Source organism: Crocodylus porosus, unplaced genomic scaffold (assembly GCF_001723895.1).
Source record: "Crocodylus porosus isolate Cpor-Errol unplaced genomic scaffold, CroPor_comp1, whole genome shotgun sequence".
In the NCBI taxonomy this organism is placed as follows: Eukaryota; Metazoa; Chordata; order Crocodylia; family Crocodylidae; genus Crocodylus; species Crocodylus porosus.
This window is the reverse complement of record NW_017728939.1, coordinates 6813130-6830936: the sequence shown is the minus strand read 5'-3', so window position 1 is coordinate 6830936 and position 17807 is coordinate 6813130. Positions and strand designations below refer to the sequence as shown.

Below are 17807 nucleotides of genomic sequence, written 5' to 3'. Positions count from 1 at the left end.
TCACAAGCCAGCAATATCTTGAGTACTTGGATTTCCCCGCACCTTATGCCCCTGTTTGATTTCTTTGGCCATACCCCAGTCAGTTTTCTCAGTGGGAATCCTTGGGCTGTTTACACCCTGCTGCTCACCTCCTAGCCTATGTCGGGCCTTCCTCAGCCACCAGCGAGCATCAATCAAGACTCCCATGTTACAGCCAGAAGTGAGCCAGGGAGTGGAATTTTGTTTCAGGCAGGCAATGAGTGACTTTGGCTCCTTTGTCATTTTGTCCTACCTACTCCTACCCAAACCTTTCCTATTTAATCTTAAGAGAAGAACCCAGGCATCTTTACAGAATCGTGTGGCTGAGCAAAGCAACAACTAAGAACCTTACTTTTGATTCCCACAACAACCTAATGCAAAGCTGGTAGGAAAATATATCGGGAACAAAACAACAGTCTAAACAACTCTCTAAGAGATTTAATCCATTATGTATGTTTTATACAAGTAGCTGATAGGAACGCGGTTAAAGCCCGCATTTCAGTGACTGGTCTTTTCGCAGTAAGGTGGCATGATTTTTCCGCAGGGAGGCATGATTATGTCAAGGTACTTGCAAAAGAGAGAGCAAAGATGCTATTATCACTGGAGTTATCATTACTTCTTCGCTTAACTGTATGTTTGTAATTTCCTTATTGCAGCTCCAGAGCTTGCTACTTTTATACTCGAGAAATGCATATGGTATTCAAAACTATTTGCATGTTGATGCTTTCCAGAGTAGAAGAAACCACAGAAGTAAAGAGCCCTCAGCTTGCTTGGCATTTAGCCACAGAAATAGGCATACAGTATATATTGTACAGGCACACCAGTTCCCCTGCATTCCCAGTTTAAAGAGTTAGTATATGTTTGTGAATAGAGCACTGGAAGAAGGTGATGCAGTAATGTGGAGGCGGGGGTGAGGGGGAGAATCAGCATTACAACTTTTAAGAGTGACCAAGTTTTAGAGATTATTGAGAAGTCGGATGAGATGTTCACAGAGATCATCTTACAAAAGGCGCGGAGGTAAGAGCGGGGAAACTTACACACTGATGTCTTCTGGTTATTGTCTTTGCTGGGCATTAGCTTCACTCCTCGGGACTTCAGCTCAATTTGCTTCTTGACTGGAGAAAGATTTGAAACAGAACGGGAAGACTGTTACACAGAGTCGTGCGGGCTTTGCTACAGACTTTGATGCACCAATTTTATACCTCCCATGGTTACACAATGTGGCCTTTTGACTCCCAGCTACACTCAACAAATATAGAGATGAATAGGTGTACCAAGCTTATGCAATGCCCGGGGCTGGGGGGGGGTGTTAATGTCTAGAGGGGGCCAAGGGTAGGGGAAGGGAAACCTTACCCACCCATGCTCTCTGCACATGGGACACAGAGGTTACTGCCACTGCCTCCACTGCTGCTGTAGCCCAGGCTGCCTTCCCTGTGCAGAGGCTGGCACAGCAGCCGCATGGCATGGGCCTCCCTGAGAGCTCCCCTGTTTGTTCCCCACATACCCCATATGCTACTGGGTGCAGGGTGGCTGTGTCACTCCTATGGCCAGGCCGGGGCAATACAGGGCTACCCCTCCCATGGTAAAGACTCACAGGGGAAGGATTCTGGTGCCCCCCAATAGCCAGCCCCTGGGGTTGGTGCCCCGCTTGCCCCACCCTATTAGGCTACTGGATTTATGAGTTTGTTGGTGCCTGGCTGTTCAGGCACTTGGCCCAGTAGTTCAAAAAGTAAAGGATCAATGGCTGAGACAAGCGGTTTTCAGCCCGTGGCCCGCAGGCCACATGCGAGCCAATCAACACGCTACAGTGGCCCATGTGTCATCCTGTTAAATGGAAGTAAGTTGTGTGGGTGCAGCCCATATAATACACTAAGAGCTGCAAGTATGCCCCCCCCCATAGCAAACAGGTTGAGAACCACTGCCTTAGACCCTGAGATTTTAGATTTGTGGTCTCAGCGAGGGCCTCCCTGCCAAGTTTAAAAATAATAGGGGCATCGCAAAGTGCTTCCGCTCTCATAAAGTGTATTTCAGTGCAACAAAAATGTGATTTATAGAAGCCACGTCCAATATGCATGACAAGCACAAATAGGAGTCACAAGTTCATTTTCTCACTACTGACTATTACTTATAACTCGCACCAATCAGCATCTCTTTTACAGGTCTGCGTAGCTCCTCCCTCCTCAACGGGAATTTTTTAGGCATTCCCATAAAGGAAGAGGGGAAAAAAAAATTACACACCCCAGAATTCCCACTAACGGTATGAAGTATTGGCTACTCATTAGTCTTATGTTTAATTAGTTTCAGCCATCCAGTAAGGGATCAAAATCAGCACCAAATGACTTAGGGCCAGATAGATACTTAATCCTCATTTGTTTCAATGGGAGCTAGACACAAATACCTTTAAAGACCACTGCGGCAACAACATATGCACAGTATAAATAGCCAACAGTGAATAACTCTACAGTGCCTTTTTGGGGACTGTGAGTATGTTTTGCAAGCAGCAGGCTAGAGGGAAATACTGAAACTGTTTGAGGATCTGAGAGCCAGACCCTGAATCAAGTTTCATTCATTATGTTGCTGGTAAAATTGTTAAATGGAGGCATTTTACATAAACACTCTGCTTCATCAAGAGGACTACACTCAAACCAAGCAGTCCATAACCTGAAAATGATTCACACAAAACCATCCAGAAAATATTTATGAACAATACATTGATACATTTGGAAAGAGGGCCTTTTTGCAATGCATTCAGCAACAAAAAGAGGGGCTACATTATTAAGACAAATTATGTGCACAGAATACAGCAAAACAGGCCTACAAAACATCCTAACAATAGCTACAGGCAAATGAGTTCTCTCTACTCGACTAGGCTCTCACTTGCAAAAGCCCTGCTGTGAGGGTCTTTCTAATCTCTATATAAGAACACTGCAGTCTTTTAACACAGTGGGCCAAAGAACCGTAGGCAAAGGGGAATGGAAGATATTCTAGCTTCCAGCCCATTCAGTGGGAATCTGCCATCATCCTGGATTTCCCTGTATCAGGTATGTCATAGGAAGACTAACACCTGGTTTGGATTCTGCCATGCTATTTCAGGGATGCTCTTCTGACCAGCATCTAACCTAGGGGTGGGCAAAATGTGGCCTGGGGACTGGAAGTGGCCTGCCACGCCATTCTATCTGGCCCGTGGGGCCCCTAAAAAATTTAGAAAATTAATATTTATCTGCCTTGGGCTGCCTGTTATATGGCCCTTGCTGGCTTGCCACAACTCAGTACGTTTTGCCCAAAATAACTGACCGCCCCTGAAACCTATACTAAGACTTTTGCCAATGCAGCTATGCCAGTTACTTTTTAAGTGTAGGCCTAGACTAAATAAGTATAGTTGAACTTTTGCCATTTTAATTTGCACATCAAAGGGGCATAAATAGGAAAGTGGTGGGGAAAAAGAGAGCTAAGGGCATATGAAGGTCTGCATGGAAGTAGGTCAAGTGCCTGCTTTTCCATAACTGTGCTCATACTAATACTCCAACACCAGTGAAGACACATAAATGCTTCCCTCCATCCACTCACAGGCAGGTATACCCTAGGGACTCTGGCTGTCCCGCAGACTAACTGATCATCACCTCTGCAGTGTTTGGCCAAGGTGTCCCATGAAGTTTTTATGTGCTGGGCAGTGGCAGTAGTTGGGGCAATACTACTGCCAATATTACCCCCTTTCTAAGTCAGCGCCCAGGTCTGGTACCTCACTTGGCCCCCCCACCCCCTGGTTATGCTCCTGGTGTTTGGGGGCAGCCCTCATAGCATTTTGAAGGTTAAAGAGCAGCTCCGCTAGGAAAGCCAGCGTTCCCATAACTGCTTCAGATGAGCCTTTCCCCTGCGGTTTAATTTTAATCTCCCAAGCAAGCCAGTCCATCCTCCACTTCAAACAGTCCCTTTCTGTACTTTATCATGTCATGCTTTCATCTCTAAATTAGCACATTTCTAAGACAAACTTGTCAAGAAACATCATCAGTTTAATTAATAGGGGGGATTTTTTCCCCCTTTTCTTTTTAATCATACCCTTTCAGTTAAAAGGAAAAAAAAAATTCTGTTAAAAGCATCTGTTTTCAGGAGGTCCAGAGAAGGAGATGCCAAATATTATTCCTTGAAGCTTAATCAAACTAACATTTTCTTTACTCTAAATGATTATTTGCAACTTTCTGCTTTGTCGAGTGGCTACACTGTTTTGCCTTATTTACAAATACAGGAGTTAAAAAACTTCAAGCTAAGGTCCATACTCATTAAAAAGTACATATAAATATGGGATTAGGCAGCCCAGCTCATGTCTTTCCTTGAGCATTACTGTCATTAATCTATTTTTTTAATGGAATAATTAACAGTATGCTCATTTCAAAGGCAAACCTAAGGCACACATCTTGTTTAAACACCAGCTAGTAGAGAATCTGAAGGTCTCTGAATGCCTTAAGCTGGCAATGCATTCATCTAGAGGCATAGTATAATGATCTGCAGATATATGCAACCTGCTGTCTCCAGAGGCATTATTTAGCAGCAAATATGCTGCATCAGGGAACTGAAACGCTGACCTTTGGCTGCAAAAGCCTACACTTTTTGGGAAACCAAGACGTTATTTCTGGCTCAGCCAGCTATAGAGCTGGCTGAAAGAACTTTTCTTTCTTCTTTTCCCTCCCTTCCATATCCCATGAAAAAAGTTCAAATGAAATGGTTTCATTTGAGATGGCAAAAGAACAGATTAAACTAATTCTGCTACTTGGTCACTCTCCAAAAAAATCCTTAACTTTGGAACAGATCCTGTATCAAAAAGACGCATGGTTCGTTTATCCTTTTGTCACTGGGGAGGTTTTACAACATTCAATGAGCTTGGAGAAAAGTGACAGGAAAAAGGGAAAAATAAAAAAGGAAAAAAAATGTGACCGAAAATCATACACTTGCTGTTATGAGCGAAAAAGAAAGAAAATACCAAAAAATGAAAAAAAAAAGGACAAATGGACAATGACAATTGGATAAGCCGAATTCTTTTACTTTTTAAATTAAAAATTTTCAGTTAGAAACAAACAAAGATGGCTTCATTTATGAAGCCTTCATTAAAAGAAATAGTTGCTTTTGATAAAATCCCATTTTTGGTGGGACAATTGTCCCGTGGAAAAGGTTTGCTCAGTTTTAACTACACATGGAAACATAAGGAGCAGGAGATAACCTGACATGAACTAGAGAAAAGTCAAATACTCTTGACGACTGACAGCAAATTTAGGTTTGATGGTAACCAGTACAGTACAGGTAACCACTGCAAAGTGCCTAGTAGAGATACCTTCATAAATGGCTAAGAAATAAGCTTAGCAATTTGAATGCATTTGTTACCTACAGTAATTTATAATAACCCACTTATAAAGTACCTCTTTACAGGTCCAGATTTACCATCGTTCTACAAAATCTGGTAGTACCAAACAACTCGCACATCGTTCTCATCAGAAATGTGGATTCATTTAAACTGAACTGATTCAGAGTGAAGGAATCAGTCCTGTGCCGCAGCAAGATTTCTAGGCAATAATTTCCCGGTGTCCCTTGCATTATGGCCATAAGCTGGATCCTATATCAGGACCTTTGTGAGGTGCAGAAGTGCACTTTAATCTTGAAAAGCAACTCATGGGTGGGACGTGCCTCTATATAATACATGCCAAGATGACAGCACGAGTCGGCAATCCCTTCCATGATGCTTTAATGCAAGCCGGGATGTAGGCAACCCTCTGGGGTATTGCTACCCTTTTGGGGCATCGCCTTAGCCTTGAAGCTGGAGAACTAGGCAGAGTTTAGAGGGGCTCTCTGAAACATCTGTGTTTGAGACGTCCTTTGGCTTGGCATGCCAAAAGGTCCCATCCTTGCCCAGTTTAGCTAAGCTAACAGAAGCTCCCAGTGTAGACATAGTTTTAGTGTATTTTCACCAGGGTAGCTCATTTTGCTGCAGGTAGTGGCAATGGGTGCACCAGGTTGGTTCAAAGCGCAGCACTGACAGTCTAGACAGGACGGGTGCTTTGCTGGTTTAGCATGCAGACGCTCTGGTATGACTTACACTTTTCTAGTGAAGACTTCTGTGTCCTGCAGCTTCAATAGGAATTCTTTTATACGTATTACAAGGGAGTCCTTTCTAATTTCTGTGGCAACTGATTTTTCTGCACAGGTGTATGTCAGGAGTACTGCAGCGCTGGGGAGCTCAGACCACATGCTGATGCTGCAGCGTGGTTTTAAGGGGCTGATGCACTGCTAGCAGCGCGGTTAGCTGGAGGAAACACTGAAACGAGGTCCCATCCTGCCTGCCCATCCTGACTCTGCAGGCGCAAGTTAACAATCCTCTGGCACTTCCCAAGCAAGCCAGGGATAACCCCATAGTCCCAGCCAACATTCAGTCAATAAAATATAGTCATCTCCAAGTGTCTAAAGCTACATTTGAGCTATTATGGGATGCCTAATGGCTCCTGACTTTGAAGTATCTAACTCATTGTTTTATAAAGTGCTTTGGGGAACCTTAAGTACAAAAGAAGCTATATAAAAATCAACTTCTGGTTCTACTCTCTGAACGGCTTTATACCACGTATACATAAAAATGACTCTCTTTGCAGTCACATATTCATGCAGAATTGATTGACGGATTGAAAATATTCTTTTCCTCTTGTTTTCTTTTCTGCCTTACTTGCAATGGTTCAGTTTCTATGCTTCTAACCAAGATGATCCTACCTGAGCAGGGGGCTGGGTTAGCTGACCTCATGAGCTCCCTTCCAGCCCTACTTTCCAATGATCCTATGACCCCGTAAGGGTATACCCACCCTGCTAGAGGCAGTGCAATATGGTTAGCACAGGTGGGTCATATGCTGTGTCTTATGAATCCTGTGCCCTATATTATTCTAATTGCATTCTGCCTCTTTCAGTGATAATAACTGGGGAAAAAATGATTACTATATTCTTTCCAGCTAATCCTTTATTTTGTTCATTACGTGGAGACAGAATTATGTAAGTCAAGTTTCACAAGTGATTTCTGCAGAGATGTAAAGTTTACCAATAACAAAGGCACCAATTTAAGGGAAGATAATTCAAAAAAGATAAGGATCCCTCCTTCTTCCTCATTTTTCCCCAAAGATAACATGAAACAAAAGCAAATTTGACTGCTCCTCCGCACAAAAAACAAGCCCATCTTGTGCCAAGCCTCATATCCTTCAAGATCTGAACGTGGCACAGTACCACAAAAGGATTACATCAAACTCATTGGCCAAACAAAAGTGTTTTCTGGCGGATTTTGCTGTACAAACACATCTGCTAGATCTGCCACAACACTCGATGTCTAGGCAAATTGAAAGGTGACATTCCCAAGGTTTAGCAGCAAAACAATCAGATGCATTTTTTTTAAACCATTCCATGTTGATTAAAATGAGAATTTAAGGGGAGAAAACACTGAATGAATAAAAAAAGTATTCTTCTGCAGAAATGCATGTCTAGTGCCCATATCGTCCCTGACTCTCCCGGTCCTGCAGTTACTTAGCATACTGATGCTCCATTTTGCAACTGCTTGATTCACAATTTCATAATTATGTGATATTACATATTGGAAGATACTTTTGGTGAGGGGACAAGTCGGGGGAACGAGGGAATTTCTTTTTTCCAAGGCACAAAGAGGTCACACCTTTTTCTTTTGTGTCTACTTAGATTGCAAGCTGATCGGGACAGGGGTGACATGCTTGCACAGTGTCAAGCACAATGGGGTCCTGCATCCTCTAGTAGGTAGTACAATAATTAATTTTCCTTCAGGATTTAAGAGCTGCAGTTGCTGTGATTAGAATTGCTTTTTTTGTTGTTTTTTTCCTGCACTGAGAGTGTTGCCTGTCCAAAGTGGGCTTGACAGACCAATACAATATATGCAGTATCCCCTTAACAGCCTAACCCAGTTATCCGCAATTCTGATAAATGCGTCTGAAAAATCAGTGACCATCCCCAAAACATCCCTGATCTTGTGCACTGTTTGCAGAAGAATTTATCTACTCATTAGTGAGGAACACAGCCTATCTCACTTTCAAGGCAGCACCATGGCCTGATAGGGCTGATACCAGACCCACATTCATATTCTTATGCGGCAGGGGGAGGAGGTGGAAATCGATATAGGATGCAATTATGTGTTGGTCACAATCAGATAAAAGGCACTGTAGGATCGTATATATGTAATACAGTATATGCTGGAGAAATGAACTACATCAGCCAGATCATTATGTAGATCTGCTTAGCATCATTTTAAATTCAGCAGCTTTTCCATTAGCTCATTTTCAGCGATTCAGCACCGAGCAGAGGATGATGAGTTGGGACTCCTGGGTTGTAATCCCTGATCCACCCTTGATGTTGGGCATGTCATTTGTGGCCTAATTTTCAAAGCTGTAAGTGCCTAGTACCTCCCAAGCATCACACCGCTGAGTTTTCTGAAGCTTCATTTTTTTCCCCTCCCAGGTGTTGGAAGATATTACTAATATTTGTAAAATATTTGGGGATTGTTCCTACTGAAAGGTACTGGAGAAGGGAAACACATGATGACTTTCGAGGGGAGGGGAGAATTTATTATCCATACGTATATCAACACAGATAGAACATGTACACGGGACGAATACACGTCATCTTGATTCTACAAGAGAAAGATGTCAAATCTAGAGCATGTATACAAACTTCTGAACTGGAACAAACAAACCCCGCCCCCACCTCATTCTGCAAAAGCTAAGTATCAAGTTAAACCAGATGGAACAGGAGAAGGATGTCTTGTAGCAAAGTGAGATACAGTCTCAGGGGATATTAATAAATGGCACTTGTGCCCTTGGAAAAACAGACTGGTCACACAGGCAATTTTAGGGTTTTGTGAAAAATGGTTTTACGGACTACAATTAGGGACTGTCGTGCCCTGCCTCGGGACTTCCCAAGAAGCAACCTTTTTTGGTTTCACCCTCTTGAGAGGACCCCTGAAGTTAACCCTAGCATAGCTTCTTGACGAGCAAGCCTCTGGCCTTGAAACCTGCCTCCCGCAGTGACCTGTAGCACCTTGTCCTCCCTCCAGCTCTTTCAGAGCCTCACTCTTTCTCCTCAAGCCCCATCAACCACACTTGCAACAAAACTGTAGGGACAACGCTTGCTCAGTACAATGAATCATTATGCCATAGGGACCAGCCTCAACAGCCTGCTGTTAGGCCTAGACTGTTGGGTGAAAAGGGCATAAAGGTGTCCTGCTTACTGAGCTATTTCCACGAATCATTTCCAGTGAAGCCTGTTCGCACTGAGCCCCCCACAGTGCTCCCCTAAAACCCAGACCAGCGAGCCTCCTCCATTACAGGGGCAGGGGCAAGGGCAAGGGCAAGGGCAAGATCTCTGCAATGTCTCAAGCCCGGTATGACAAACAGGTTGCAGCATGATGGTCAGCTCTCATGACCCTAGCAAAGCTACCACATACAGCCAATAAAGAGATCCCAACGTTTCACAAGTTTTGTCATTAATTTTAAAGATCTGACCCATGAAGAGAATTAGCAAGTGCTCAATGGCTAGAGACCTATAACAATCCTCAGATTCTCATCCCAGGGGCTTCTCTTTGGATTTCACCGTGTTTGCGATCTGCACCACCAAAGATGCTTGTTGAATGAGCTTCATGACACCAAGCAAAGTGCAAAAAAGGGGACAAGAGCCAGTAGAAGTTGATGCCAATTACGGGATGGGACAGAGCTCTTGGAAGGATCTCTGATCCTGTATGTATTTTATCATTTGTATGAAGCTCCGATACTAATGACGGAGGGTGCAGTGCAAAAACCTAGATGGGTTAAAGTAGCTAGACAGTCAGAGAGAACAAGATGCTAACATGAAAACTAGCTGTTATTAGGTATTTACAAGTATTTGAAGGGGATGTTATTTAATTCTCCCTCTTTCCAGTTTTGTAGCTAGACACTGAGTGCATCTACACGTGTCCCTATGGCACCTTTGTTACCACGCCATCCTTTAGTACTTCCCTTTGGATTTAGCACTTCCCATCTTTTCATAAGTTTTGTCATTAATTTTAAAGATCTGACCCGTGAAGAAAATTAGCAAGTGCTCAATGGCTACTCCCTTTGGAAGTACTAAATGACAGCGCAGTAACAGCCCGCAATGTGCCATGCGCACTGCGCACAGTCGTTTTTAGCTGCTACATCACCATAGCCACATGCTATAAGGAAGGAGCACATTGCTATGGTGATGTCGCTGCAGTGTCGCAGTTTGGGCACGCCGACGCTACTTCACCATAGCACATTGCTACGGTGATGTAGCATCATATGTAGATGAGCCCACTCTCTCTTTTGCTTGCTATGAACTGATGCACGCATGGCTTTGCACCACGATCACTATGCTGGTTTAGAAACTCAAGACATTTGTATAACCTGTGCAGCTGTGATAGCTGGGTAGTGATATCAGTACAGATGAGCTACCACTTTCTAGACCAGTAAGAGCTACAATGGTACAAACACATGGCTATGCCCAAGATGTTATCAGAGGTATGACTGCAGCAGGTGTAATACTCATCTTAGCATGACTCTAACTGGTTGGGGCATCTGCACCAGCAAAGCCATGTTGGCTGTTGGATAGACAGGGCATGCCCACCCAAGGCCATGGACACATGCGGAGTGGCTCAAGTCAGTCTCTCTGTGGCTTCACTGCTACAAGTTCCTAAACCAGCTAGATTAACACGAGCCTTGTTTTGTCTATGCCTGCACCTGTTTTGCAGTGTAGACCAGGCTACACAGCAAGGTATTATGCATAAAGAAAGCTAGATCACATTTCTGTGGAAGGCTTGTTGAATGTTTCATGGAAGCTCATTTAGCATCTGGAACAAAATCCTGGCCCATGAGATCTTCCCATGTTTTCGGGACTCCCCGCTCATATTTAGTCGGCCTGCAATTTTGTCACGTGCTCCGTGCATCCATTTTTCAAATTCATCAAAATGCCCCTTACAGAATCTCTCTGTGCTGAGTGGATCGGGAAAACCGGTGCTCACCGAGCACCATCAGTACTGGCGGTGGCTCCCGTGTGCTACATGTGGCACAAACACTCATTGACAGCGTGGTACATGCAGGAGAGATGGGCCATTCTGTTCTGCTCACTAGACCGAGGTCCTGCCTCAGTGCTTTCGAGAGCATTTTTAAATTCACCCTTTAAGCACTCTGCACACAATAGCATGGCTCATTATATCTCACAAAACACTTTTCAAGGAGCTTGCCAGATTAGACCCCCTCCCCTGACATTTATCTAATCAGAGGAAATTATAACATTAATCTTTATTTTTCCATTTGAAAGAAGAAAAGAAAAAAGCATGATTCAGACAGGTGTTTTAATAGAAAGTAACAATCATGACTGCAGAAGGAAAATGTCATATCAAGAGTCATCAGTGGTGTGCAGTCATCTATGTTAGAAACAAAAAAAAAATATATATATATATATATGCAACACAGTGACTCTGTGGAGGAAGAACTAAAATTGATTCATAAGGCAACATCTGAGTTAAGGCCACCAGAGTGGCTGCTAGGGTGACAAATAAAGAAAAGGTTTTTTTGTTTTTCTTCTCATAGCTGTATCACAAGACTAGTGAGCTGGATGCTATTCCTACCTCTACTTCTGACTTCCCCTCTGTGGCCTTGAGTAAGGGCATTAATTTCTCTGTGCCTCAGTTTCCCATCTGTAAAAAGGAGGTAGTTTTAATTAACGAAGGCCCCAATTCCAGAAAGCACATGCTTAAGTCCAACTCTGAATCAGGACATCTTTGAGCACCCTGAGCATGCACAAAATGCTTGGCTTGAATGGCAGCTAAGCACGTGCTAACAGGTAAACCAGTGGCTTCCTCAATACAGATGTTTAACTGACTTTTGGTTCCAACAGGATTACGTTCCCACGATGGCAAAGATACTTTGGGCTTCAGTCAAGCCCAGGTCACCAGGTGGAAGTTTGCCACTCAGAAACAATCACTCTTTTAAGAAGTAAACAGGTAGAGTTGAGCACTACAGCTTTGTCCTGAATATCAGGCAAGCCTGAGGACTGTCTGACTTGAATCTCTCATAAACTGTGGAAGAACATGCAATGCAGTTAGCAGGAATGGGAAAACCTCAATGTCTTGGGATCAGTACAGCTCTAACTCTGCAAGCTTCCTGCTAACCACGTGCCTATGCCTAATGACAGTTTAAAAGTAAGTAAGACCTGCCGCACTCCCCATTAACTTCTCTCGTTGATTTTCACAGCATATTCCTGCACCGCAGTTGCTAGCAACTGTACAAATGCCCCACAACAAAATGTAATAATATCACCATTCTTAACTATTAATCCTGCCTTTTCACTGCACAGCCTGGGGGCATCCTGCTATGCCAGAGCTACAGTGGTGGATTTCATTCCATTTATCTTAGTTATTTAAATGGCCCCCATTACTGTGGCATCTGTGCGGCACAAAACCATTAGTGTATTTGTCCTCATAAAACCCTTGCAACAAAAGGCAGAGCTGCTATCCCCAAGTTACAGACGGGAAAATGAGACAGCAAAACTATAGGACTTGTCAGAAACCTCTGGGGTAGAGCAGGGATTTGAGTCTGGGTACCCAAGGGAGAGGCTAGCATCTCAACTATCAGTGGCACCCTAGGACACCCATCCTGACATACACCCTTGTACGGGATGTCAATATAAAGTCTATGCGACAGAAGTGGAAAGGGAGCAAATGGAGATGCACTTCTGTTTAAAAAAAAAAAATTCTAAAATGCAGCTGTATTTGCCAGAGAGGTGCAAGTTTTCATGCTCTCAGCAAGCTGCCAAGGTGGCTCTCTGCGTAGCAAAACTGGGCAGCCTGCTAGGAAGGCAAAGCTAACATGTCCTAGATAAGGGACACATCAGAACTTGCCTATTGTGGGTAGCTTTGGGCCTAAAGTGTGCCTCCCTCCAGCTGAAGGAAAGGGTGCTAAAAACCATTAATGATGCAATCTGCTCAAGAAGCATTTACCTTGATATTGTGCGCTGAACCCCTTCTGCCTGTGGTTGCCATCTGATGTGAAGTGGAGTCGCAGCCAGTTTTTACTGCTGATTACCGGGGCAGGCAGATTCATTCCAGTAAACCTGTAAGAAATCAACCGGCAAGAGTCAAACGCATGCAGATGGAAATGACCTTCTGCGACTAATCAGAAGACTGGCCTTCAAGTTGCTTTCTTTGAGCACCACCCATGGGTAAGACAGGGTTCGGGGCCCGTTACCTAAGGCAGAGCCATTATCCCCAGGGACCATTACCCCCTGGCTGCATGATGCCCCACTTGGAAGAAAGTGTGGTTAGAAAGCCTGTCCGGTATTTGCTGCACAATGTTAGCACCTTCCACGTCAAGCACTGCTGAAAGGGCAGCCCCCCAAACTGATTAGCATGCATTCAACAAGGGGTACCCGATAGAAAAAGCATCCCTACTTCAAGGGACCAGGCAGCAGTCAGAGGGTAGGGGATGCTTTTCAAAGGGTGCCCTGCCCTTATGTAAGCAAACAGCTCAGCTGGGAAAGAAGCAGAGCACTTCCAAAATCCTGCCCCAGAGACACCCATTGATTAGCTAACACTCAGCTCCCCTCTCCTGCTCTTTCAGCTTCAGACTTGATTTCAGAATGCTGCTGTCTGAAATAAATGGGGAAGATTGTTAATATTTCAGAATTGCTTTTTCCAAGCTGACCATTAACAATGTTTTCCTTACATCTTATGGTCCCCCTTCCATTTTCTATCACAAGGGCTCCATTCTTATTTAGACTCCTTTCCATTTCTCTCTTACTTCTAATGGCACAAAACACAGGAGCCACACACGAATTTAGCAGCTTGAAGAAGGCAGACCATCTTCTGGGTGCAAGGACCCGAAGCTGGCAAACAATGAACCTAGAGAGAAACACCCCCACCCCTGTGAAGATCACCAGGTCAGCAAAAGTGCCAGGATCCTAAGCTGCAATCGCTTTGTTCATGACCTCAGACTTTCTAGGTTTCTATAATATGTGAACATTTGAAAGTTTAGGAGCAGTACAGAAAGTTACAGAGCCGTCATGTCCAAGAGCTGAGCTGTTTCTCCGGCAGGTAAGGTTGGTTTGATTTCTATGTTAATTAAATTCCTAGCCATTTGGTGGAGACTAATAACGAGAAAGCTGATTTTAAATTGGAGGCCAGGGGGAACTGGTGGGAAGAGTGGGAAAGAGGCCACCAAACAGTATCCAGAAGTGATGTCTTACGTGCCACAGCAAAGAAGGTCAAGGCCTCGAAGTTGGGACAAAATGCTCCAGAGCCCATTAACAATATTTTGGCTCACCTGCTAGTCATCCCACCAACTTTTTTCTTAATGTTATGCTGTTTGCTTTAAAAAATTGCATACAACTACCAACGCACACACACAACTTTTGGCTAAGCAGACACTTTATAAGTTACTGGCTGGTACAAGTATCTAGCTACATATGTCGCATGCACCGTTGAGTTATGGTATACATGAGTAGCATTAACTACAGCAGTGCAAACATTTCCACAATAGGAGCTATTATGAAATCCAATTACTCTTAACCAAACCCATTTACAATATTTTATTAAAGAATATGTCATTTATTTAAAAACTATGTGTATTCTAACAAATTCTGCTCTGGATGAGGGGAAATGAATCCTGTAAATCAATTTAGTTCTCCGAGATGCCTCCAGTTTTATAACCAGTCATTTCCAACAACAGAACTGATAATCAAACCAACATCAAGAAGTCCTTCACCAATTCAACACACCAAGTTAACTCAAACCTTTCTTCTAGCAAACAGCAGGATGTCAGGATAGCACTACACTGTGTATTTATTAATGATGGGGAAACATCAGTACATTCTTTTGTTAATGAAGCAGCGAGATGATTTTGCTGCATAACTAATGCATCTCTGCCACCTACCGTACAGCCTTTAAACCAAGTTTAGTCTTTACACATGTGGCACAATTCTGCATAATTATGAACCGTGGCTGAAAATGTCTCTTTCTCACTAATTGTGAAGATTTTTCCCAGGCACTTGATTATTTTTCATTTGATTTTTGTAAAGTCCTTTGAGACGGGGGATGTTATATAAATGAATCATGTATGGCATTTTTCCACCGCTGGATAACTCCAAGACAGCTGAACCAATTTAATTTAAAACTTTTCTAAATAAATAGGCATAAACATAATATTCTTTGAGCCCAGATCAAACAAGGGATGTCTAAAACTAATTTTTAGAACGTTCCTATGGATGGTTGCTATGCCAGCACAGGTTTAAACATGATAATCTTACCCCCAAAGGCTACAATATTTATTACTGTGCATTCTGAATCCATGATCCAACTTCTTAGAAATAATCTTAACATACGCTAGGCCAAATTTTCATCTTGTAATGCCGGAAATCGCCGGTAAACCAATTGCCTTATATAACAACCCAATCCCCCCTCCTTTAACAAAACAGACATCGGCACATTTAATTTGTATGTATACATACTGCTTTGATGCCTGGGTCTGGCAACTTCGAAATCAGCCACTGACTTAAGCAAATGCTTACATTTTGGCACGTGATTATTTCTCTGCTGACTTCCAGCTCAGACTCTTACTATAAAGTTAAATGCTAGATACCTATCGGTATATATAGTCTAATAAATGATTATTCCACCAATCTATCGAAACCAATTAACAGGCAGGACTCCTTGCGGATTTCAATTTGTGCCATTATTTACATGAGTGCAGAGTAAATGGAAAATGCAACTAAATTGGAATGATAGTGTTTTGTACCGTGGGGGTGTGTGTGTGTATATATATATATACACGTGTGTGTGTGTGTGTGTGTGTGTGTGTGTGTGTGTGTGTGTGTGTGGGGCATCTATTTGTCAGCAAGTGATGGTAGGGATTGCTGTCAAATACTATGAAAGATGCAAGGTGACGAGAATCTGGCCTTGTGCATGTCCTACAATGAATGCTCTATAATCATCACTGCGGGGTGTTTTTATCTAAGGCACTGACAGGATTTTGAAGGAGTTAATCATCCCGGGAATCAAAGCATCAGGCCCCGACTTCAGCAGAACACGTACAAGCTTAAAGGTTAAGCAACTGCTTAAAAGCTGTTGACTGCAAATGCATGGCTGGGACCCTAGAGAATACAACCTGCTGCTCCTCTGGCTTTTCTTCAGATCTCCCTTCCTTTCTTTTTATTTTGAAGCCTAAGCATTATTTAAGTGTCACATCACAAGATGGGCTCCCGTGCAGCACCATAAGAGATCACAACTACTGTTGAAGAACATGATCATGATTTCAGGCTTGCACCACAAGAGCACCAACCAAGGATCAGGGCCTTACAGAGCCAGACACTATTCACACATAATAGAGAGCTGCTCTCTGAAACAGCCCGTGCATTTAGGGCTGGAATCGGAGGAACACTGTCTACCACCTTTACTAAGAGGAAACAGTCATTTTAGTACATGAATAGTCCCCATTGTAAGGCACGGGGTCTGTGTGCCTAGCAAGGTACTAAATCACTGCAAGAAAGAATGGCACAAATGACATGTGAGTATGTTCCTATATGTGCATGACCATTCATACAAAGCCATGAAATGACCCAAGCATGTAGGATCCTCACAAAGCCATCAGCTTGTTCCCTTCCAAAACTGTTAGCTGCACAGGGCTGCGCATCCTTTTGGTTAGGCTGCAGCAAGCAAGAGGCAGTGGTGCTACATCTCGAAGCTGCACATCAATCAGAAGAATACTCCTTATTTCCTCTCTCTTCTTTAGAACAAAGAGCAATAATCCCCCCTTCACTGGCACTTTTGAACACATTAACTTCTCAACAGGTGAGGCGCATTTAAAATCCCACCATCAAATTGCTTTTTCAACACCACATAAAGAGTATTTAAGCAATTAAAGTTATTTTTTTGAATTGATTCCAGTTAAATGGGGCTTCGTTAATGGAATCTGGCTCAGGAAAAATAAAGGCCTTGCCTTTTAATTAGTTTAATTGCTTACACAGATGTAACTTCAGGTTATACATCTACATTACACCCGACACCCACCTACGGCCCAAAGGAGGGATATTTCTTCAGGATGAGCAGGGGGCATTTAATGTGTGGATGCTATTGTTACTTATAATCACCCTGGGGCTCAAAGCTTCTGTGGCATGAAGTGATTGCACACAAACTTTATTCTCCTCATTTAAAAGCCAAAGAGCCTATGGGAATCTCTGGCTTCACTGCATTTTCGACCGAGCCTTTTTTGGCCTTGCATCACGAAAGCACTTCGTTTGTAAAATTAGCAGTTGACAGCTCTGGGCCCACCGTTCTGTTCTGCAGTGTTACTGCATGACTCCTGCCAGCTGTGCAATTGGGAGCCAAAATGTGAAAATACCTTGACCTGATATTTTATATTCAGTTCATCTCTTCCCCACAAGGAAGATCTCAGCCTCCCTTTAAAATCAGGAAGGTCCTCACCACCTCCGACTTCACGCACCTCTAAAATGCAGCCCCCTCTGGCCCTTACAGCTGTACAAATGGCCCTGTGGGACTTTACCCATTTCTGATCACAACTGTGCATGCACGTGGTCCCAAGTCCATACAACTGCCCCTAAGCCACTACTATCGCTCATGGTTGACAGCACAGCATGGGAGGAGAGTGGTAGGCTCTAAGCAAATGCCTAGAGACACAGCAGTCTAATGGGGAAGAAAAGCATTCAGAAAGGGTGGGGAAACCCTTGTACGAACAAATACATGGGAACAG

At 43.4% G+C, this 17807-nt stretch overlaps 1 protein-coding gene across 4 annotated transcripts in view; it reads right to left on the bottom strand.

Annotated features, from left to right (window-relative positions):
• The window catches only part of CSMD2 (CUB and Sushi multiple domains 2), a 640139-nt gene that overhangs the window by 291580 nt on the left and 330752 nt on the right, over positions 1 to 17807 (bottom strand). For 2 of the 4 annotated variants that reach the window (XM_019547773.1, XM_019547775.1), the window contains exons 6-8: positions 13046 to 13158; positions 11675 to 11743; positions 1056 to 1133 (exon numbers count right to left, since the gene is read on the bottom strand). In XM_019547773.1, the coding sequence (XP_019403318.1) occupies positions 1056 to 1133; positions 11675 to 11743; positions 13046 to 13158 (260 nt within the window). The remainder of the gene's footprint in view (positions 1 to 1055; positions 1134 to 11674; positions 11744 to 13045; positions 13159 to 17807) is intronic. The other 2 variants (XM_019547774.1, XM_019547776.1) reach the window with 1 other exon arrangement.